Source organism: Nomia melanderi, chromosome 5, assembly GCF_051020985.1.
Source record: "Nomia melanderi isolate GNS246 chromosome 5, iyNomMela1, whole genome shotgun sequence".
NCBI classification, from domain to species: domain Eukaryota; kingdom Metazoa; phylum Arthropoda; class Insecta; order Hymenoptera; family Halictidae; genus Nomia; species Nomia melanderi.
The window spans coordinates 12934291-12959402 of NC_135003.1; the positions used below are offsets into that span (position 1 = coordinate 12934291).

The 25112-nt window shown below is 37.4% G+C and overlaps 1 protein-coding gene across 1 annotated transcript in view; it reads right to left on the bottom strand.

Moving 5' to 3' along the window:
* dally (division abnormally delayed protein) overlaps positions 1-25112 on the bottom strand; it is a 222212-nt gene that overhangs the window by 8824 nt on the left and 188276 nt on the right. The window contains exons 6-7 of the mRNA XM_031970315.2: positions 7208-7352; positions 918-1119 (exon numbers count right to left, since the gene is read on the bottom strand). Of these exons, the coding sequence (XP_031826175.2) occupies positions 918-1119; positions 7208-7352 (347 nt within the window). The remainder of the gene's footprint in view (positions 1-917; positions 1120-7207; positions 7353-25112) is intronic.

The window sequence follows — 25112 nt, forward strand, 5'->3', positions numbered from 1 at the left end:
GTTGGCCGGTTCGATGAATTAACTGATTGCAGAGTTGTTTTCATGGGAACTGTGCGTGCTGGCTGAAGGCTTTTCAAGAGTGGATCGGTGCGCAGCTGCGAAAGTGGATGACGACTACGGGATTCTTACTTTATTCGTGTTGGAGAGGAAATATAGTTCTCGAAATTCTGATCTTTTAACGTGGAATATTATACTTTTTCAGATTTTTCTCATTATTTCGCGGATCTTTAAACACTTTAGCAGCTACGAAAGTTACTAATTAAACACTGCTGTTACTGAGTATTAACCCTTTGCACTTGGAAGCTTTTCACTAGAAACATTCGACACTCCGATGAAACAGACGACACTATTTAAAACGAACTAATGAAGAAACATACGTAAATTAAGAAACAAAGCTATCTTATAGAATTATTTCATATATGATGCATTATACAAAATTTAACCTTCTGCACTCGAGAGGTGACTCAGTCACCATTCGCTTTGACATACCAAAATTATAGTCTTACAAACAATATTAAGCTCATACGTGGAATATTGAAATAATTACTTTGTTTCTCAGTTCATGTATGTTCTCTCATTAAGTACGTTTCAAAGAACGTCGTCTATACCTCATTGACAAATATTGAATATTTTTAATGAAAGATTTCCGAGTGCAAAGGGTTAATATATATAACACTTTGTAATTTTGTTATACCAAATCACATGGTGACTGAGAATCACCTCTTGAGTGCAAAAAGTTAATGATCTCCAAAACTATTTTTAAATTCATCGCTTTTGCTAATGTGAAGTTCATTATCTTCGAACCCTTAATTAATTACTCCCCAGTAGTACACAGGAATATTGTTTAAATTCAAAAACGTCAAGAGCTTTCTCAAGGATGAGCAACGAAGATAAGAAGAATAATTTCAAGTCAATACCTGGTGTAGTGGGGCCCATGCCAGAGCCAGACGCCTCTTCGTCGTCGTGATCATCGCGGTCATCTTCGTCGTCGTTGTCGATGTCGTCGCTCTTTCCTTTCTTCCTCCAAATTGGCCTGTCACCGCTTCCAGAGCCATCTATACCTTCGTCAGCCAGCAGTGCTCCACTGTCTGGAGCCGAGGCCAATTGAGACTGCAAAATCTACCAGAAAGGAAAACAAACTTTTACAAGCTGTACTTTAGATAACCTTCGCGCACCGTACTTCACGATGTTACATCGGAAAACATCAAAAAAATTCTATCAATCATCCGCAGAGCTTAAACAAACCAACTTCCACGTTTAACTCCACGTGATAACGTTCTACGAAGAAATAAAACATCGATCAATCAAGGTGTCCTGCAACTAACCATTAAACTTCGCCTCTAGCATAATCCTCTGTTGATGGCACTTGCATTTAGTTCAAAGTCATCAGAACAAATTCTCGAACTTCCATCATAAACGAGACTATACGTTTTCCATTTATTCCCTTACAGGCAATCCTGTTTTTTATTTTATCACCAATTACAATACATCACGTATGTACTGTATCCTCAAAGATCGATTAACCCTCGAACCACTCAATAACTCAACAACCGCTAAAGCCAACGCGAGTCGAACCAATTTGTACATAACGGTTCGTGTTATTCGATCGAAAACGCGCGAAAATCAGCGCGAGCGAGGACCGTTCGACCGGCCTCGAATTTTCTTAATTAGAACACCGATATTTCTCTATTAATCCGTACACGCTGGAAGCTACACGGCAATTTCAATTCTCCAGCGTAGCGTAACAACGCCGCGCGGCTACAATATTCGCGACGGTATTGCGATCATCGGGCCGGTTAATTTGTTTAATTGCGTCCGCCGTGGTACGCGCCGCGTGCATTTACATTTAGTAACTGTCTAATGTGCGAAACACACCGAGGCAGCTAGTCATTCCACTCTCTATTTGGAAATCCGGCGTTCGCCGATGTCTTAAACGACTTACAAGCCCGTTTCAAGGCGGCTTACTTCAAAGTATATTGGCAGCTGAGTTCCCTCGTGACTTCCTCTTTGGGTTGCGCGATTATAAGTTAAAATAGTTTAAAAAATTGATAATTTTAATCCCTTGCACTCGGAAGTTTCTCGCTGGAAACGTTTAACATTCTTTAACGCGTTGAATGCCGCACGATTTCATAGTACAGAATACTTGAAATGGAAAAAATATAATATTAAATTATTTGCTTGAATTGCATTGTTATTATGTCACCATATTAGTCAGCATTATTTATAATACAGAAATGTTTTCAAATAATCATGGTTTAATTGAGTGAACTGTAGTAATTCGATTTGGGGGTCATCGGTGGCCCCCATGGCATTCAAATCTAACTCGAAGGCAAATCACGAGTACATTGAACAAAGCTACTTCATTCCAATATTTCACGTATCAAGGTATCGTACAAAGTTCAACATTAAATATCAAATTTTATAGTTTTCACGTTAAATCGAATGGCGACCGAGAGACGCCTTCCGAGTGCAAAGGGTTAAAGAAGCTAATTCAGTATATCTAAACTGTATGGTATTATTATTAGGTATTAGTAACATTTGAACAGTAAACTATCAAATCGGTCGTCCAAAGAAATGTTGAAAAATCAGTTGGTTATTTTCAAATCTAGCATAACGCATTTCCCAGTGAGTCTTTTACTTTCACAGCGACTTGCATCCGGCTTGCCGCGGACCGGACGAGCGTTTATTTAGCCGGTGCGTGCCACGGGGCGGGGAAAAAAGGGAGAGGGAAATAAGGAAAGAAGAGTAGAACAGCGGCGGAACGTCCGCGAGGGATGGTTCGGCCATAAATCATTCATGAGCTCGCGTATTGTCGTGTAAGTAAGTATATACATCGCGGCGCGTCACCTTCTTCTCGCATTGCACGACTTCAAATTGGATTACGCAGTTGCGATACGTCTGGCGGCGTTGACGGGCGTGCAGGTGTTCTACACGCAACAAGCAGAAGTCGGCTGTCTGACTTCCAGGCATGCGAATTAACGTGCGCCTTAACCGCCGGCTGTCGCAACGAAGTCAGAGGCTCCGGCAGGATCTCGAGCGATGAATTTTCACTTCGCCTATTAACCCTTTGCACTCGACAAAACTTTCGCTATAAATATTCATTCCTTTATAAACGACATTTCGGTCGATTACTACAAAGAAAAACTTTATAGAACTTAGAACGAAAGTATGTCATTTCCGTGATCCATGTGCTTCATCATACGGATCTCGAGCGATGAATTTTCACTTCTTGCCCTTTGCACTCGACAAAACTTTCGCTATAAATATTCATTCCTTTATGAAGTATAAATGACATTTCAGTTACTACAAAGAAAAACTTTACAGAACTTAGAACGAAAGTATCTCGTTTCAATGATCCGTATGGTTCATCATATGTTTCTATGAAATTTGATAGTGAATTTCAGATGTTACAATATTCCTGGATTTAAGGGTATCTATACCTTCTCGGTAATTGTAAAAATCAAGAATAGATTATTCTGACGCATCTGTTAGGTCTAGTGTTAATCTCGTTCAATCTCAATTCACAATTTCTATCCGTTCTTTTTCCCTAGACAGATTACTGATTTTCGTTTTACGTGTTACTAATTATTCACAAACCTATTTGTACCTTCTCGGTAAATGTAAAAGAACAAATCAGGAATAGATTATTCCGACGCATCTGTTATGTCCAGTGTTAATCTCATTTAATCTCGATTTACAATTTCTATCCGTTCTTCTTTTTCCCTAGACAGATTACGTTGCGTCCGTTGGAGCAGCACAATACAAGCCTGTCCAGAGTTTTTTCATGCTATTCAATTTTCATTCGTTCCTGATAGCCGAGCGCTGTCGGTCGCACCTGTTCGACGGACGCGAACAATTGGAACCGACTCGCGGAACCAATCTCACCCACGCGGTCTTTAGCCTGATCTTTCGCGGCTTCTATCGCGTCGCGTCGGACGCGGGACTGGCACGCCAGACACACGACTGCACACCTCGTCCTATGAATAATTCGAGATTAGAGCGTAATTTATGGCTCGCCTGATCGTACGCGAACGTGGAACTGCTAACACACCCGGTGATTCACCTAACTGTGTGGACGACCTCGGTTGAATTGCTCGTAATCTGTCTAATCACTGAAATAAGTGTTTCGTTTGAGATGGAGGGCATCCGGGCGGGTTGGCGTACAATTTTCTAGGAGAACGCCATTGTCTGTTTGAAAATTGCTGAACCGATGACGGATCTGATGGCAAGGGTTTCATCAAGTTGTAACATTTTCATATTTAATGGTAATTGCCTGAATTTTCACGAATAATGTATTTGCATTGGACTATATGCAGGCTTTTATTAGTGAATATTGGAGTTTGTGATATGATAAGGTTTTGGTTTAGTGTGATCAGTAATGTGATGGTTTATGGTGAGAAATTTAACGATATATTTTCATTTAATTTTATTAACACTAGTACAACCGAGCATTTAATACGATTGATATGTAATCCCTATAAATATCATAACAATAGATTATTCCTAGTTTCTTCAGACATCCATCACAGCATTCAAGTGAAGCTATTTATTTTTAAAATCATTTCGAAGATATCAATTAATGCGAAACAAAAAAACGGAAATTTTGACTGTTACGGTAGTTCTAATGTTAATATACATGGATAAGTGATAATGGCGTTAATGATATAGCATGATTCATATAAACTATTTGTACGTGTCATTCGTTGTGTTAGAATAATTTTTACACCTATTCACGTGTTCATGATAAGTGTATAAGACAATTGGAGGGCAATCGTTGAACTTCATGGAAAGTTTCCATTCATGAGAATTACTGAAATGCGGTTGGAACAAATTGCCCGTTACTTTGATCAAGGCCAACTATGAACCCACCAAGTTTCAAAGAAATCTGAACTTTCCTCTCCGAGCTTATAGCCGAATGAACCTGACGATTGTTCGGTTTGTTCTGAATAAAAGCGTAGAACGTGTCTCTACCGAAATAACAGTCGAACGTACGATATTTCGAATGATAATAGAATATTTTCAACAGGAAAACAATAAAAAGAAATATCACTTTCTATTCCATTCGATAGATCTTTCGTCAAACAAATCAAGGGTCAACCCAATTCCCAAATTAATTGGAAACACATTAACGTCAAAGTTCGAGTTATTGAAATAATACGACTATTATTCCGTATTATTAACATCGGATTAATTATCAACATTACATTCAGTGGATTATATTATAATACCGACGCCACTGAACGTTCATTGTGAAACAAACAATAGGTTCGTTTCTAAATCACGAAAGAACATTATTTTCCTCATAAAAGGAGAATTATAGAATACAAAATTTCAGTTAACACACTGCGCACTGGCAACGAGAAATCTCGTTTTTGTATAAAGACACCATGCAATTTTGCTAATTACCATAGTACTTAGGAAAATATGAAATTTTATTGAAATTGATTATCTATTTAAAATACACTACATAACAATATTGCTATCTGAGTTTTTATATGTACAGTCAAACCTGTTTTCGCGCGGTAGATAGCGACCGCACAAAAAAAAAACGTTCAGAAATTTACGAAACAGTGAGAAAGTGCTTTCAAACAAAATAAATAATTAAATTACACATGGCATCATTTTGAAAAAATGTAATGTATTTTAAATAGATAATCAATTTCAATAAAATTTCATATATTCCTAAGTACTATAGTAATTAGCAAAATTGCATGGTGTCTTTATATAAAAACGAGATTTCTCGTTACCGGTACGCAATGTGTTAACACGTTGAACGCCGTGGGGTCACCGGTGACCCCGAGCAAATCGAATTACTGTAGTTCTCTCAATTAAACGATGATTATATGAAAACATTTCTATATTATAAATAATGCTACCTAACATGACATTCGGCTAGATGAACGTGGGATAATAATAATGCAATTCGATCAAATGATTTAATATTCCATTTTTTCCATTCTGCGTATTTTCCTCTACGAAATCGTGCGGCGTTCAACGTGTTAATATCGTATAAATCTTTACTGCTAATGAAAATTGTAGTATGTTTATGCTCCTCGTGATTTATTTGTCGAGGGAATATAATAGATTCACAGCTATAACGTCTCGATATTCTCCCTATCCTTGCGTGATGGTATTCCTACAATCCGTTTATAAGATATTCCTGTACGTATGTGCATAGAAATGACGTAAGATTATACCGGAAGTTATAACGTTATTCGAATTTTCATGCGACATCCGTAAGTGGATTTTCCCCGGAAGAAATTTCATGGATTCGATCGTATAATTCAATGGACGATACACGAGAGGTCGGATTCGAAAGTATGCACGGTATAACCTCGATTATTCGAATCGATTAGGCAACACGACGTTCGGGTAATCGAAATATATTGCTTTGCGACTATAGAAAATCAAAAATGATTTGTCAATTTTAACATTAACGTAACCAATAGTAAATAATTTATTTTGTACTTTAAGATTAAAAGTTTTCACTCTTCTATAGAATTAATTATTGTATCTTTTTTATTATATTGTGATTAAAAATAAGTATCTACAATATTAATATAAATGCTCAATCAAATCCCAATGAATACAATAAATTAAAAACTATATATAATTAATAAAAATAAGTGACAAAAGGGAAAGTTTCAAAGTAGAAAATAGAAAATATTCGAATTAATCTTTTTCATCTCATTATCAGCGATATTTAACACAAAATAAAAAAAGGACCATTTTTACTTTAACAGAACTAATTGCTATCTCTTCCATCCTATTATAATTAATACATACAATTAATAAAAATAACAAAACAGTTTAAAAGAAAAAGAAATACAAGATATTCAAATAAATCTTCCTCGTCTCATAATCAACGATATTTAACACAAAATAAAAAAGTACCATTTTCACTGTAACAGAACTAATTGCTATCTCTTCCACCATATTCTAATCAATACATACAATAAATAAAAATAACAAAACGGTTTAAAAGTAAAAATACAAGATATTCAAATAAATCTTCACATCTCACAATCGACATTATTCAACGCGAAATAAAAAAGGTACCATTTTCAGAAATTCAGCCCAGCGCATGGTCGAGCGCGGTATTAGCCTTAATTTCGAAGACACGATGTCGAAACGGGAGGCACGTTTCCATCGGAAATAAAGGCAACCAAGGCTAAGCCGAGCGACAAATTACAGTCGGTGGACTCACCTGATTAATGTGCCTCAATTGGTCAATGAGCACGCTCGTATTTGTATTGCCGTAGGAAGTTGTCGGCGGTGACGCTGTCGTTACGGTGAACTCGGGGTTGTACTTCTGCGCCATTAAATTCGAGTCCACCACCATCTTCGTGTATCTGGAAGCAGAGGAAGAAAAATGGCCCCGTGAAAAACCATTGCGTCGGATGTCACGTTGCGTTTCGTTCGTTATCTGTCGCGAACGACGGCGAGCTTTTCCGCCGGCAATTGTTCTGACTCTCGAAAGAATCGCGTTGTTCCAGTCGGTCACTGGAAAACCGACGGTCCCGGTGTTATCGGGCTCTGGGTTATCGCGCTCTACGACGATACTCATTGATGTCAATGCTTCGCCCGTTATCTAACGTGCGATTTCTTGCTCACATTCATTCATATTTGTAGGGGAGCGCGAGTTATCTGTTACATGTTCTTTGAAACCGGCAATCTTTGTCGAAGCTGCACACTCTTTTTTTCTCTCTTGAATAACAACTTCGGAAACGACGTTCCTTTTATTTGGGAAGCGGCGGAGGTTTATGCCTTTGCTTCAACCGTTTGAACTTTCTATTATTTATATACTTTCTAGTATAAATGGCACTAGATTAATATAAAAGATTGATCGAAACGTGGATATTCAATTGTTTCTTCATTCTTTCGTAGATACTGATGTCTCAGAAAATATCTACGCTACTGAATTATTCTGAATTAGTGAATATTAAATGAACAAAATTAATATCAGTAGTCAGTCGAGTAGCTAAAAATGGAGAATTCAAGTATCCGTATTCGTTAACTAATAATATTACTGATTAATATTCGTAATTACTGCATAGATATAATAATAAATATATAGTTGCTAACAATAATAACTATTATTACATAAATATTATACAGTATATAATAATTACTATTCCTAGTTAACTAATATGAATAACTGAATTTTCAAAACACTCTTACTATCAATAACTATACAATTATTATCCACATAGTTACTATCATTATCAACTAATACTATTCAACTAACACGAACAATTGAATCTCCAAAACATTTTCAATCGATTTCGAAATGAACGAGCATCGGACCGTTCACAAAATAATTCTCCTAGACGCAGGTTTTCGCGTCGGAAGCGATCAGATACCGCGAGCGACGCGCCGCGTTCCCCGGAAACTACACCGAAGACCAACGTTCCCGCGAAGTTAGATAAATATCGAATAATAATTGCCGGGGAATATCAAGTGCCAGCCGTTCCAGCATCGAATGTCCGGCCTATCTATTTTCCCGATAAATCGTTTCGCGTGTCTCGTTGACGTGACAGGCGACCATGTGTGCGCGCCTCGCTTATTGTAATCTTAACCAGACGTTCGCAGAAGCATCGACGAGAAGCCGAGTGGCATGGCGATTCGCTGGACAGCTCCAGTAATCTTCCGTACCTCTGTTGCGAACCGGCGAACAAAAGAGAAAACCGACCGGCCGGTTTGCTGGCTGGCCGTTGCCGCATCATTTCCCGGAATGAGTTAAGCGATTTAATTTTAACGAGATTACCGGTGATTAATGGTTTCTTAGGCTTAATTTAACCTGCCGCCGAGACCCGTCCGCGAATAAAGAAATCGTTGCACGTGTGCTTAGTAGATAATTCGAGCCATCCGCGCGATTTCATACGCGAGGGGCACCGCTCCTCGGGAAACTCGGCTCGGAAATTTTGCCGAGGAAAATGTAGAAAATCGAAATAATGGAATATCAACTTGTGCGATTGAATTGCGTTTTTATTATTGCAGCATGATTTGTTGAATGTTATTGTATTAGCTGGTATTACTTATAGTATAGAGAAGTTTTCATATAATCATCGTTTAATCGGATGAATTATAGTAAATCGATTTGGTTGAGGTCACCGGTGACCCCACGAGATTCAACGTGTTAATCGGCTGTCGCGACGTTGACAGTGGGAAATGTTTTAGAATATTTTTGAAGAATATTTAGGAAGATAATACTTTTGAATAATGGTAGTAACGAACGTAATGGTGATAGTTATTGTCGTATCTATGGGGTGAATGAAATATCAGTATTTTTCTAATAGGATTCAGGAAATATAAAATTTCGATAGATATTGATAGTTGATCGGTTGTCGCCACGTTGACAGTGGGAAATGTTTTTGAATGTTTTTGAAGAATACTTATAAGTTTCGAGGAATTAATGTTTTATTGTAACTGAGTATTTATGTTTGAATTGTTGGCTTGTGGGAATACTTTTGAAATGTTTGAAAATATTGAGAGTTAATCGGTTATCGCAATATATTTTTGAATATTTCACATCCAATTTAAAATATTCTGAATAATGGTAGTAACGAATGTAATGACAATGGTTATTGTCGTATACATGTGATAAATCGAATATCAGTACTTTGTTAATAGGATTCAGGAAACAAAATTTCGATAGATATTGAGAGTTAATCGGATATCGTAACGTTGAACGCCGGAAATATTTTTGAATATTATACATTCAATTTAGAAAAATAATACTTTTGAATAATGGTAGTAACGAATGTAATGGCAACTGTTATTATCGTATACATGTTAATAGGATTAAGGAAATATAATGTTTCGAGAAATCAATGTTTTATTCTGATCGAGTGTTTATATTTATATTATTAGTTTGTGCAAATACTTTTGAGTAGTTTAAAGTTATCGAGAATATATCATTGTTTTACGTATGTTATTTATGCAATGGTTACTATCATCGCTGTATTTGTTACGTTACAAGTGATTAATCATGCCTGAGATACCTCGTTCGAATATTTTTTAATCACACTATGAAAATATCATTATTTTATATATTTTATTTCTGTAACGTCAACTGTTGTCATTGTATTCGAGGAATTCTGTAATGATCGTACAAATATAAATCGTTTGTTCCGTAATAATTCTGATTAAGAACAGCGACCGAAGTTTCGCTCGTTGGTTCGAATACTCTTTGCTAGGGGCGGTGAATTGATTTTCTTATGCATTCATGAAATTTGAATTTCCATTGGACCGATATATTAGGAGAGTGACATGGAATATTGCGGAAAAGGAGGCGATAGCTTGCAGCGGTCACGAGTAACGGAAGAATGGCCGATTTTTTGCAATAACGCGAAGTTACGAAGTTCAAACAAAGCGAGGCTCGAGGCGATCGTTCACGGACCGCGTGCTTATACGGTAAGACATGCGAATGGAGGTTAACAATACATCGCGGATATGAATAACAGCACGATAACCATTGCACGATAGATCAAACAAGTGTTTGGCGTGTCAAGGAAGTATTATAGGAACTTGAAGAAACCGGGGGAAGATCGATTATGGGACGTCTGCACGATATTGTCGCTTTGTTTGCGAAACGTCGTTTCACAAAATATTCTCAATTTCATAACTTCTTTGGCACTTCCCGAATGTTGTTACAACAATAAATAACACTTCAATATAACACTGAATCTCTACGTCTAATTTCAAGAAAAATACTAAAGTACAATTGCAATTCTTTGTAACAAATTTCGTACAAAATCCTCCATCCCTTAACTCAAAGATTTCAAATTCTATTCATAATTTGACTTCCCAAAGATTTCAAATTCCATTCATAATTTCACTTCCCAAAGATTTCAAATTCCATTCATAATTTCACTTCCCAAAGATTTCAAATTCTATTCATAATTTCACTTCCCAAAGATTTCAAATTCTATTCATAATTTCATTCCCAAAGATTTCAAATTCTATTCATAATTTCATTCCCAAAGATTTCAAATTTTATTCATAATTTCACTTCCCAAAGATTCCAAATTCTCATTCACATTCCATACATTCCAATATACTCCTAATTTCGACTAGTTTCAACAATCCTTACTTCTTCACCGTTCACATAGTCTTATGCATCGAGTGCAACTGTTGCTACCGATCCACAAGACTAAATAAATCCATTAAAGATACATGAAGATCTGCCGATCCCCTAAAAAAAACTTGTCCAATTTAAGCATTCCCCCCCGAAATTCCCGAAGATTACGCGAAGATCGTCCCCGGCGCGGCGCCGCGGGAGTAAGAAATAATACCGCGCCACTTAGCAAACCGCGAGGTGTTGCGAAGTTACGCCTGCGGTCAAGCATAATGTTACAATTTGAAGCTATTTGCGTGTAACCAACTGGAAAGCCAGAATCTCCGCGGGATCCGCGGTATCTTGTTGCCGTCACCGTGCCGCTCGCTTGATATTCTCGCGCAGGCCGGCCAGCGCGAGGAAAGAATTATCTCCGGAGGAGATAGGGTGGAAGAGCAGCCGTTCTATTTGCGTTCGCTATTCTCGGATCATCACTTTTGAAATGCGCGCGCTCGCAGAAACGGTCGCGCTGCTATTCATCGAACTGCCACCAAACGTAATCCCGGGATCGAGTGTCTTCCCCGCGGGCGAATGTCTTCGCCTTTATCGTCGATCGGCCGCGATTGTTTTATTGACAAATCCGCCGGTAACTCGAGCATTTCTATTTAGAAGCCACGAGCGGAGGAGAATTGAGAGTTTTAGCTTCTGAAATTATTGACAATATATTCGGAAGTTGTGCAAAGGGATCTCTGATCTAGAAGAGGAGTATATTTTTTAATAAGTAAATAGAATATTATTTATTTCATTAGAGTTTACGATAATATTGGAAATTGACTTGAGCCCAGGAAAGGAAACTTGAGAAAGTTAATGTTTTAGTTTCTGAAATTATTGGCAATATATTCAGAAGTTGTGCAAAGGGATCTCTGACCTAGAAGAAACGAAGAAACGAGTATATCTTAAATAACTAAATAGAATATTATTTATTCTTATTATATTATCATAGAAGTTATTAAATCTTGAAACAGCATTCCTAAAATATGATTTCCTGCAACTAATCCTAAATCGTATTCTTACAACTTAAGAATATCAACAAATTTCCAAAATTGTCGAAACCCCACAATTTACCCAACAATTCCAAAGGTCTTCATTTTCAAAGACCTAACCCACGAAATCCATATTTCGCAAAATCTATATCACACAACAATTTCCCTCAAGAAGAAGTATCCTTAACCCCTTGACGTACTATTTACTTTAGCTACTAAGCTCGTGTAACATTTTACTACCGGCAATTTAGAAAAGCAGCAAAATTTTCCATTCTACTTCAAGCGGAAGTTTCATTTTCAGATAACACATTCATAATAGCGAAATAGTTATGCTTTGATCCGTGGATAATGAACATTGATCGTTGCCGAATTAGTCTAGAAATCTTCATCACGAGTCTCACTCGTCGGCAAGGGGCTAAGAAACATGTCTGATCAAACGTAGTTGTTAATCAACAACAATTTGAATTTAATATTAGCCTTCAGGACATCCTGAAATCAGTATCAACGTCCACGCGAGTTTACCGAGGGACAGGCGCAGCCTAATTCGAGTAAAGTCGAGTTAGGCGAACGCGGCAGTCGCTACATTATTCAGGCCCTGTATTCCCGGCAGCGGGAGCCAGCATCAATTAATTATGACCTGAAATTTCTTTCTCGATTCGCCACCCCTCGCTTTCCTTTCCACTTTGTATCATTCAGCCACCCTCGCGATCGTTCTCGCCGAACACTCGGCCGTTTCTCCTTTTTCCCGGCGCTCGTCCCGACTTTCCTGCGATGTGTTTTCTTCGCCGGCCCCTCCCCTCGCTCTGTTTGCGCGCAAGCAGCGCTCCTGGCGACATTTTGATCGATCACTCGGGCGCCGAGGCCAACTTTCTTCTTTATTCATTGTTACGCGCGCAAATTAATGTCGAATTATGCGAATGATCGATCGCCCCTCCGCGGGAGGCAATTGATACGTTAATGCGATCGGCGCGCCGTCCACTCGCGGACAATGTGGAATACTTCTTTAATGCGGTGTTAACTGTCAGCGATCCGCATCGATAACTATTCGCGAGAAATTGATTGTATGATTAATTTATTGTAACATTTGGAGGGAGATTTCGGAGGGAAGTTCGCAAATGAATATATTCATTCGAAATTATATTTTTTACTGATGCAGCTATAGGAAGAGCATCGAATTTTCCTTTGTTTATAGATTATTGATGAAATAAATCACGAGGCAAAGGGTTAATAGGTTATAGTGTCGGAGCTTGCGAATCACTGAATAACTGCGATTTTAAGGTATACATTGAAACTGGAGAGTTTTAAATAGTTTGACAAGTATGTTGTTCCAACAATATATGTGATTTTTCTAGAAACTGTAATCATTTCTAAAATCATTTCGAATATTTAGCACTCCTAACACACTGCGTACCGGCTAGTTATCAGAAAATTAAAAAAAAAATTATAAAAAAACTGAGGTATCATATTGTATGTAATATATTTTAAATGGACAATTGGTTCTAATCAAATTTAATATTTCCTTAAATGCTGTGGTAATTATCAAAGTTTATAGCTGTGAGATTTCTCGTTACCAGTACCTGACATTCGCCATTTTTACGGTCGTTCGAGTATCAACTCGAGAAGACACAAAATAAATAATCCGCGATACCACAGAACAATCCTTCGAAACAAACAAAACCAGTAATACATTATTAATTCGAGTTCCCGCCAACGTCACTCTTCAAAATCATTTTTTCCCTCCAAGAATCTCGAGCACTGGCGCAGGGTTACCAAAGAAAAGTTTTTCGATCAATATTCAAAGTAGACAAATGTACACCTTTGATCCGCGCGCGCTGGCAAAAACAATTTAATTAACTTTGTTCCCTTAATCACGTTGTTTCATAACACCGGTAATAAGCGAGCTGTTGATGCCTGTGTGTAGACAGGGTGCACCATGAAGCGTGATCAGCTCAGATTATTCTGCTACCAGCGGTTCGATCGGAAATTTTGTTAGGTAAAATAATGGTTCAAAGAGAGTTTTAAAATTAATCACATTCTTTGTCGACCCTTCTTCTCCAGAATTATCGAAGTCACCTTCAGTACACGCGGATCGCGAAACGAGTTATCTTATATCTTGATAACTCTGGAAAAAGGGCTGACAAACGATTTAATGGAATCATCTTAACCCCTTGCTTTTCTTCTAAAATTGCTAATCACGTATTATACTTCGATAATTTTCTTATATTACACATACTAGATTCTTTTCGAATGTACCACTCTATGCAAGATTATTACTAAACAAAATCAGTGTAGGCAGAAAGATTCTTCGACACTTTGCCGAATCTCCGAATTTGTTTCTAGCGAAAGAAGTCTTCACCTATTGCATACAGATATCTACACTAATTATGTTTCGAATGGAATTATGTTTATGAATGGAAAGAAATCAACTATTGAATCATTTGATTGAATCGCATTGTCGTTATTGCAGATTCGTCTAGCTGAATGTCATCGACATTATTCATATAGAAATGTTTTCAAGTGAATGAAAAGTTGAATTCCGCACGATTTCAGAGTACAAAATACTCGAAATGGAAAAAACATGATATTAAATCGTTTGATTGGATTACATTATTATCATACGTTCATCTAGCTGAATGTCACCGCATTGGATTGCATTATTCACATAGAAATGTTTTCAAATAATCATCGTTTAACCGAGTGAACCATGTAATTCGGTTTGGTTGGGGTCACCGGTGCCCGCAACATTCAACGTGTTAATGATTTCGTGCAAACTGATAGATTTCAAAACAATCTGGAATTTCTAATCCAATAATCGTCATAATACGATGGCAATTTTAGAACAAACGCGTCACGCAAGAGGTTAACCCTTTGAACTCTGTGGCTCGAATATTGCACCAGTTATAATATGAAATAGTTTAGTGAATCTTAAAGAAACTACTCTAAAATTATTCGATTCTCCACACATACAAATTTTGTACTGTGAAGGAAAATAAAAGATCGAAGAAATGTTATTATTATTTGATCTCGTGACTGGTGAAAAATGGTTTTCGGGTTTTTTGAAGATTAGGATTGCTCGCAATTTATATTGACCCGATGATATGCCAAAGAAACAGATAAAAATAATGAAATACAAGGAAGATGAATGCGAACAATCATTTAGGTTAACACGTTGACTGCCACGGTGGTCACCGATGACCGGAGCTTCGAAATTGCTTGAAAACAATTACGATAACAAGACTGATATCGACTAAAAACCTTTAGTCACATAAGCAATTAGATAATAGCGCAATATGAGTACTAATATCAAATCATTACTAACTACTTCTAATACCATTTGCCTTCACTACGAAAGAATAATTTAATTACTGCAACATAACGCTCGAAATTCTCGTGGCAGTCAACGTGTTAACACATTGCGTACTGGCAACGAGAAATCTCGTTTTTATATAAACATACCTAGCTACGCAACTTTACTAATTACCACAGTATTTAACACGTCCAGTGCCACGTGTACCACATGTGGTACACGCCAACGTTTGTAAGAAAATATTTTTAATGGATACATGGTCACGGTCGGCGGTATACGTTACAAAGCAGTGAAAACATAAAGAAACAATATCAAAATATATAAAAATTACCAGAAACTTGAATATAACTTATTAGTTTATTGAAAAATTTCCGTGGCACGGAACGCGTTAAAAATATATTAAATTTGATTCAAATTGATTATTTAAAATATATTACATAACAATATAATATCTGCCTTTTTATATATATAATTATATAATTTGTTCTCACTGAAAATCGCCATCCGCAATTCACTTTTTGAAAATTGCCACGCAACGTGTTAAGTGCTCTTCGAACCTAGAACAATCCTGTATACGTATAATTTATACACACGTACTTTTACCGGTTAACGTGGCAAATCATTCGTGGAATACGTTCCGGTTAATAATTCCGAATTTTCACGAGGCGGATCCTTTTTCCGCGGAACGGAGCTCCGAGGGGCGGCGCGCGGGGGGTTGACGCGAAGAAAGAAGAAGTTAAGACTGTGAAAAATTCAAAAGACTCGGCGAGGATGTATATCAAGAGGGAAACATTTTGCGTGAGCACCGCGTTGCAGCTGTGCTTCTTAACGCTCCTCAATACCGTCCATTCACGCGCCAGCCTTCTATCCAATATTTCTTCCCCCCCGCCGCCCCCCTTTACGTCTGTCTTACTTTCGTACGCTTCTTCTTCCTGCTCGTACTTTATTTTCTATTTAATTCAGCGGTGGCCGTGTAATGTTCTCATTCACTTTATCCCTCCCTCCTCGGTTCAACGTTCACTCGTTATTTCCGTTGACTTTTTGTTCGCGAACGCACGAAGTATGTACAACGAGAGTTATGAATTCGACGGTGCTCCGCTTGTTTTGGAAATTATACCTTCATTTTGTGGGAATGGATGTATGTGAGAATAGATGTACTAATGAGTGATGAATGAAAGAAAGTGAAATTAATCCTATAGATATAGTTCATTGAAGTTATAAGCTACGAAATTACATTTAGGGATTGAATGACTCGTTTAGGTTTACTTGTTTCGATAGTTTGTTTGGAAGATTTATTGAATTGAATAGAATATTATAATTGAGACCGTCACTGAAACAAACGCTGGCTGCGAATCTTTGGCTACGGCAGAATACTGCGTCAGCATTTTTAAGACGATGCATCGAAACCATGAGAACACTGAATTGGACTAGATTGAATCAGTATAATCACATTTGTATAATATACGAATAACAGAAGATGTAATCATTTAGAAAATGTAACATTTCAGCGAAACCAAGTTTTTAAAGCATCTTTAGACGCCAGCAATGATCAAAAGGTTAAAAATACTATAATTACGACAGAATAAAGTCCTCCATAAACAGTTCCAAGAATTCCACAGCCTTAACTCTCGAATTCTCAGTGAACATCAAAATAAAAAAATATTTACAATAACAATAAAATATCATAAAACCTACTCAAAACGTATAACTCGCGAAAGAGATATATAAAAACGTGTTCCCATAGTGAAATCCGACGAATAAACAGAATAAAGCGAGCCAGCCTCGGAATTTAATATTCCCGACAAAATGGCGGCAGCCAATGCGAATGACAAAGTGGCTCTAGCCAGCGAGGTTATGAAAGAGTGCATGGAACAAAAGATTAAAGGATGGTACACGAAAAAGCACCGCTGGATAGGAATCAGAATCAGCGAGCGCTTCTTTAATTAAGTCGATTCCACGGATGCCCAAGAATTTCGTTCGATTGAACGCGATCCGCGCGTCTCTCCGACTGTCATGGCCGCTCCGCGGGACTTCCGGGTTCCAAGCATCCGAGTGTTCGCCCGCCCTTTGTCCCCGTGGACTCTTATTATTCACCTTTTCCCTTTCCGTGTCAATTCCAGTTCGTCAGTCCCTCAGTGCCCGCCCTCCTTGTTCGGTTTTTTCCCTCGTGTCTCGCCGCCCCCATCGCCCCGCTTTTCAATTTCTATGTCTTTTCTCCGGTTTTCTAGCGGCTCTTTTTCCCCCGGTAACGAGTATAATTCGAGCGGCGATGCAATCTCGAGCAGGTAGGAACGGCGCCCCGACGAAATCTGGTTCGACCCCGATTCAAAGCTATCGGAACGAATCATGCGTACCCGACTTCCCTCTCGAACACGTCTGATTTAGTTCCCTTGCATATCCAACGTGCGCCGAGTTTAACGATGTTAACGGCAGATCTGCCGGATGGATTGAAATGATCGATTTCGGATTCCTCCTTTCGGATTTCTTCTTTCGCGGGGATTCTGCGATGAATTGTTCAGTAGTTTCGTAATGGGAACGTCGACATTCCGATGAGTTTGTTGATGCGATTTGGGGAGGGAAATGGGAAAGTCGATTTTAATGGTGGACGTGTTGATGGTAGGGATGGACTGACATTCTTTTATTGAATTGTTTAGTTTGGTAATGGGAACATTGAAATCTAAGTGAATTGATATTCCAATTTGCCCGTTTGTCAAGTGAATAGATAATGTGAGAGATGATAGTGTCAGGGTTAATACATAGACTGAAATCATCGATTCCGGATTTCTTCTTTTATTAAATTGTTTAGTTTGGTGACGGGAGCATTGAAATCTCAGTGAACTGAGATTCCAATTTGCCTATTTGTCAAGCGAAGACGACGTTCTGAATGGTCGATAGATGATAGTGTCAATAGTACAATGTACGATAGTGTCAATGTTACAATATATGATGGTGTCAGAGTTAACAGATGAACTGAAATCATCGATTTTCGATTCCTTAACGATTGTCAAAGAGAGAAGTGTTTCTGTCACAATTCAATCGAACTTCTATTAAACAGTTCGATAACAGACAAACTGAAATATCAGTGATCTAAGTTACAAACAATTCTAATTTATACGAAAATATAAAAACCAAATTCGACTGACCAACGGATCAATTACAGAAGAATAACGTTATATCAAAAAGACCGATTCCAAACTTCTCCGTTTACGCAGATAAAAGTCAATAAAAGTCATTGAAAAAATCGATGTGTACTGACCAGAGGAGTAACTATCAAGGAACGCATAAGGCAAGAGACCAATAAATTACTGACAGTTCTCGACAAACGTATAATAAACGTATTCACGTCTGGCAGCGATGCCAATGTAAAACGAGCAAGCAATAAAATGAATTCCATTTATGAATAAATAGATCCACGGCGCCGGCACAAATGGGATGCCTGCATTATGCAGGTTTGCGGTAATGCACTCATACCGATCGATTTCGACGGCAGTCAGAATAGCAGGTGCTTTACCTTAGATTAATATTTCAATGGCATCAGTATACCATCAGACGCGTTATCCGAGGCACTTTGAAAACCGTGTATCTCCGCCTTCGTGTATAATTCAAAAGGCCTCCATTGGCTCGGGAATCACAGATCGGCGCATCTCTGTGCCGTGGAATTTGTGAATTAAAGCCAATCGAATTGTCTTACACAGCGGGATAACGTTAGGCCGGCGTTTCAGTTAATTGGCAATCTGGCAAATGAAATCGATCCCCCCATTCACTTCGGAAGTGAAACAATGCATGCCATTAATTTGACAACTACCCCAGTCTCCGCCGCTGTTCCCCATTATCACCGAATGTTTACTCCAATTACATGCTTCGAGATAAGGTGATCAGAGACGATCTTTCAATCGTTTTTGTAATCAATTCTTTAGTACTTCTTCCTTCGAACATTTTCCTTTGAACGTATAGATTTTATTTTAATCAATCGCTTTCGTTATTAATATTGTTTAGTACCATTGGAGATTTCTTTCTATTATATTGTTCAAGGTAATATTCTTTTTGAAAATTTATTTATTATTTTTATGTTACATTTTCTAATATCTCTGTTCTTATATATTTCTCTTGATTTTATTTCTCACATTTTAGAGTTGTTTTATGTCCAATGATTCATTGATTGATGAACGTCGACTCCGTTACTCGTTTATTTACAGAAAGCATCCGAAGGGAAATTGAAGATAGTAACAACGTGCCCATTTCACAATTGATTTAAACAACTATCAGGGAACCAAGAATGTTTTGGCGTTTTTCCAGGACCGAGAAGTGGAATGTACACTGTGCCCCATAAATATTTGAGCTCTTACACGTTCATCATATATTGGGAAATATATATGTGGATATTTCGATCGACAGTAAAACAAAGCCTGTTAGGTTTGTCGTTAGTTGCGTTCACTGCCACGAGAATTTCGAGCGTTTCGTTATAGTGAAATTCATTCCTTTATAATAATGGCTAATAATATTTCAAATAATCAACACGTTTCAAATTGCTTGAAAACAATTACAATAAGAAAATTGATATTTAATCAAAATATTTAGTAACATGAGATAATAGTGTAATATGTATACTGTAATACCAAAATATTAATAATTATAATTAATACTATTTTCCTCTATTATAAAGAAATAAATCTTACTATAACAAAACGCTCGAAATTCTCTGCCAGAAAGACAGTCAACGTGTTAATGTTCTGGTATTACAGTACTCATATTACACTATCAACTACTAAATATTTTGATTATCAATTTCCTTATTGCAATTGTTTTCAAGCAATTTGGAAGCTCGCTCACCGTAGCAGTCAACGTGTTAACATTCAACAATAAAAATGGCACCGAATATTGAATTCTACTTTGCATTCGAAAATTATTTCGCTAGATATATTCCCCATTTTCTACTGACATATCAATGATATGTTTTATAATTAATATTGATATAAATAATACAGAGATTAAGGGACAGAACTATTATATTTTAACGTTGCACGGATAATTAAGTTAAATGAACTTTAAACTTGAACATCAAACTTCGTAATTTCGCTGTATCAGACGAAATGGCGACTGTGAGTCGCCTCTCGAGTGCAAAGGGTTAAAGTCGAATGACATAACTGCTGTTCTGCGTTCTAAAGAACTTCCTTCTGTTTCCATTTGGAACATTGTCAAATAGTCAATTTATTAACCCCTTGCACTCGAAGCTTTTTCTCACTTACATTACCAACAACTCGAAGCAATTTTAATAGAAAAAGTATATTAACGTATAAATAAATGATACGCGCATGAAAAGAAAGGTCACAGGTTACTGTTTCTTATCGATTGTAGATATGAATGTTATAATATATTTAACGACAAAATCTTACAGTTTGTAATGACAAATTCTAAATGGCTCTGCTCCGGAGCCCTCGAGTGCAAAGGGTTAATCAATTTGTTAATTATTAATTGTATATATAATTCTCATTTCGCCACTTATATTAACTATCAATTTTCTGCAATGATGTCAGGATTTTCATAGAATTCAGTATCATTTTCTAGATCATTATTAAAGTTGCTTTCATGTTATTTGACAAAGAAATTCCCATTCAATTTTCATTTGTTACTAGTATTTAAATGTATAACGTCCGAGAAACATGCGTAGTTTATTTGTGAGTTACACGAGCATATAATTATTCCAAGGAAACTAATGACCATGGAAATAGCTACGCTACAACGATTTTGTTATTCCATTGCAAGAGGAATTTAATGAAATTAAAACGAACGAAGTCAACTAGAGCGCATGAACTTCACTGGTTTGGCGCAGGGTTTAGCATACGCCCAAAACCACCGCGTAGTATGCTAATGGTACGAGAAAAGTTGTGCTTGAGCTTTCCAAATGAACTTCTGCCTGACCATTAACTAATTAGGCCAAAGATATTAACTCTGTGTTAATTTCATATTTAATCGCGCCCGACCGGCTCGACCTGAAAGTTTTATTTAGCCTGATCACATTTGCATATGTACTACCGTGTCATAAATTGCTAATGATCGTTAATTCCCCATGCGAACGAAACCATAATACACTGAATAATAATTGATCGCAATTTCATTATTTGCGCGTGAACTCGAAGGGAATGCTTCGGAGGAAACTGTACAATTTCAATATATAATATTATAATACTAAGATTTATTTATTAACCCGGACGAAGATTCTTTGAAACATACAAAACTTTCAGCAGACGAAGCTAAATTATATATCAATTGTTTGAATAATAGAAAAACCAGAAAGTACGTGCTGATCTCTTGCTGTTTGAATAATTGAATCATTCGTTGGCGACTTAGTCTTCGAAACATCAACATTTCATCCCGTCGAAATGTCGATATTCGTCCGCAAAGGGTTGAAAATCCCACGTGTTGCCGTGGTAGGGAATAAAAAAACTTCATTTTCGTAGAATTTCGAATAGATCTACGGTCTGACGTCACTTCCTGTAATTATGAATCTTAGCACCCTTTGTTACACACTTCCAACACTGTTTCCAATTATGGAATGTAATGGATTACATCGCGTGTTGAAGAGATTTTTAATTATTACGTGATAATGTAGTGAAATCAACGGAATGTAATTTTTATAGAAATACGTGAAGGTGAAAATATTGTATGGTGTTGTTCATTATTAAATAGAGGAAGATTATAAAATAATGAATTCTATCGAAGACTAAATGTGCTTCTAACTAGTTTCTCTTAAGACAATAAGAGAACAGAAACCATTCGGTTTTGCATAATACTCCTAAATTTGTCTTTCAAAATTTTCATATGAAAGTAGACACATATAATATATTGCTAGTATAATTCCTGTAATTATATAATAAATGAATATTTAGTATTAATTAAGTATTAAACGTGAAATAGAAACATTCGACCCTTTGCACTCGGAAGCTTTTCACTGGAAACATTCGACACTCTAATGAGACACAGATAAGGTTATTCGAGACGAACTAATGGGAGAAGATAAATTAACCCTTTGCACTCGAGAGGTGATTAGTTTGTTTCGCGAATTACTCCTTTGGGTGCTGAATACTTCTAGCCGAAGCGTTCCGTGTGGACGGAATAATTTGTTGTTCACCCGAGGATTGATAAATCCTATTGATTCGTATAATTAAGTAAGTTGTAATTAAATTGTTATTGTGGTTCCTTAGTTTCATAAAATTAAATGGTGCCGAGAAGCGCGTATGTTAATCGCATACACTTATAACTGTTGCCATGGCACCTGTGAAATTGAAAAGATCGAAGAATACACGCCCACGGCACTCAAAGGGTTAAATAAAGTGTTGGTCGTAGCATTCATGTATAGAAAAATGCAGTGAAAAGTTATTGTGCCTGTTAAAAAGCGGAGTTTCTAGTCGCACCTGATAATTCAGTGTTACAAAATTTTCATTTACACGCGGCGTAGCATGCCTGCCTGTCAACATGCTACTACAAAGTACGATACAACCGAGATTTGCAAGTTTCGTGCAGTTTAGTTAAGCGATAGCAGCACTCGTGTAAGACACAACGAAAATATTTCAGTGTAACTCGCTGACTCGCTAATAAGAAAACAAGCAGCTCGCTCACTCAGGGTTACTCGCCAACTGTCTCGCGTTTCCCCTGCCCGTCCTCGTTGTCTTTCCCTTTTCCTCCACCCCTTTTACGCTCAGTCGCTCACTCGCTCGCTCGTTCGTTACCCTTAGCCACGCAAAATTCCTAGGCATTAAGCCCAGGTCACCCGAAAACACCCACGCTGTCCAAAACGCTCTTCATTCACACTGCACGCTTTTCCAAGCCGTTTTGCAGGCATACGTCATCCGTTCAGTGATTTACAAAATCCACTCTGACTTATTCTAACTTTCACTCATATGGGAAAACCCTACAATACACTGAAAATGGAAAATTAATTGTGGCAGTACAACGACGCGGAGAACTTTAACAATATTTCGCCGGGTTGAACGTGTTAAGATCGAATTAATTAGACGTTTGACGAAGTCGTTAGCTAATTGGGGATTAAAAAGTATATTTCGAGGGAGCCTCTTGACCCGACGTGAATTCAAGTTCGGCGATCCACGTAAAAAACTCGGATGCCCCCTCACAAAGGATAACTCGGTGCAATATTTATGCAAAGGATGCTTTATGAATAAGAAACAGAGCTTCGATCGATAAATTAAATTCAATGTATAAGGAGCCGGTATCCGTCTGAAAATCCAATTATAACTTCGCGCGAAAAAGAATCGCCGGCGGCAAGCAGAATTTTAATTACTGATTACACTTGTTGTCAAGAACTTGTTGACCGATTGTTAGCGGTAATGCTTCTATTTACAAGTAAAGAGAATATTTTATAAAGTTACATTAGAATACTCCTCACAGAAGTGTTACAAACATTAAGAATATTTCATAATTATAATATCGACATTATTTCAACTACGACGAAACGAATTATTCTTAAATAAACTTCATTTAATTCTTACAACCTGATTATCTAATAAATATCAACGGAAATAAATATTTTGAAAAATATCAGATAATTAAAGACACAGAAATGTCAAACGAAATGAAGATATTTATAAAATAATCAACGAACACCCCGGAGTTCGGCGTTTTTGAATATTCCTTGCCGAGAAAAATATACAAAATAATGTGACATCAACTTATGTAATCGAATTACGTTATTATTATCGCAGATTTATCTTGTCGAACGTCGCTGCATTAAGTGGTATTGCTTGTAATATAGGAAAGTTTTCGAGTAATCATCGTTTAATGGAATGAATTATAGTAATTCGATTTGGTTGAGGTCACCGCTGACCCCCATGGCGTGCAACGTGTTAAATTAGAATAAAATTGTTGCATATATCGCAGGAACTCGAGTAGAAATAGATTCTCGCACGACCAACGTCTAATTTTAAACTGTTCCATACCGTTCGTTCTATTCCAGCGACTAAATATTGACAGTTGTCGCGTAGCACCTCGTTCGACGATTCTATTTGAAGTCAGAGACCCGATGTTATCTCTTTCCATGAATACTTAATAAGTCAAGCCTTAATGGTATAATGTATTGTGTCTCAAGAAGCAACTCGAGACAAAGCGTCGGACGCGTTGAATAGAGAGCGAATCGATGCAATTACACTTTCTAAACTTCGTGCAATTTTTATGGGCCCCGTTCAGGAGTGCTGGAACGAGAGTACCGGGGGCACGGGACCCGCGAAAACGTGTCGAGCGTTTTAGGCTTGTGCAAAGCAAACATTTCCTGTTCGAAAGTTCCGTTGACGGGTGCCGTCTTTAACGCAATTACGAAAAACAAAGGACAAACGAAATCGCGGCGAGCGCAAACCTGTCGACGTTTAACTTTCACTAATTACTTCATTGTTCCACGCATATTTTGCGCGAAGACAATCGGAAGGTAATGTCCGTGCACTTTCACGCGTCGCATGGAATATTGGAACTGTTTTCGTAGATGGTTCATGGTTTTTGAACATTTGAAGATCATTTTGTATATTGCGTGTTGAAATTTGTATGCTTCTTGTTAGAGTGTTTAATGTGTTTTCAATATTGTAAAGTGTGTTATTTTGTTTGAGATAGTTTGTGGGACAGTTTATGTGAGGAATATCTGCATGATTTTTAGAGTTGAGATATACAGAATGATTAAAATATGAAATTCTGATCTTCCTGT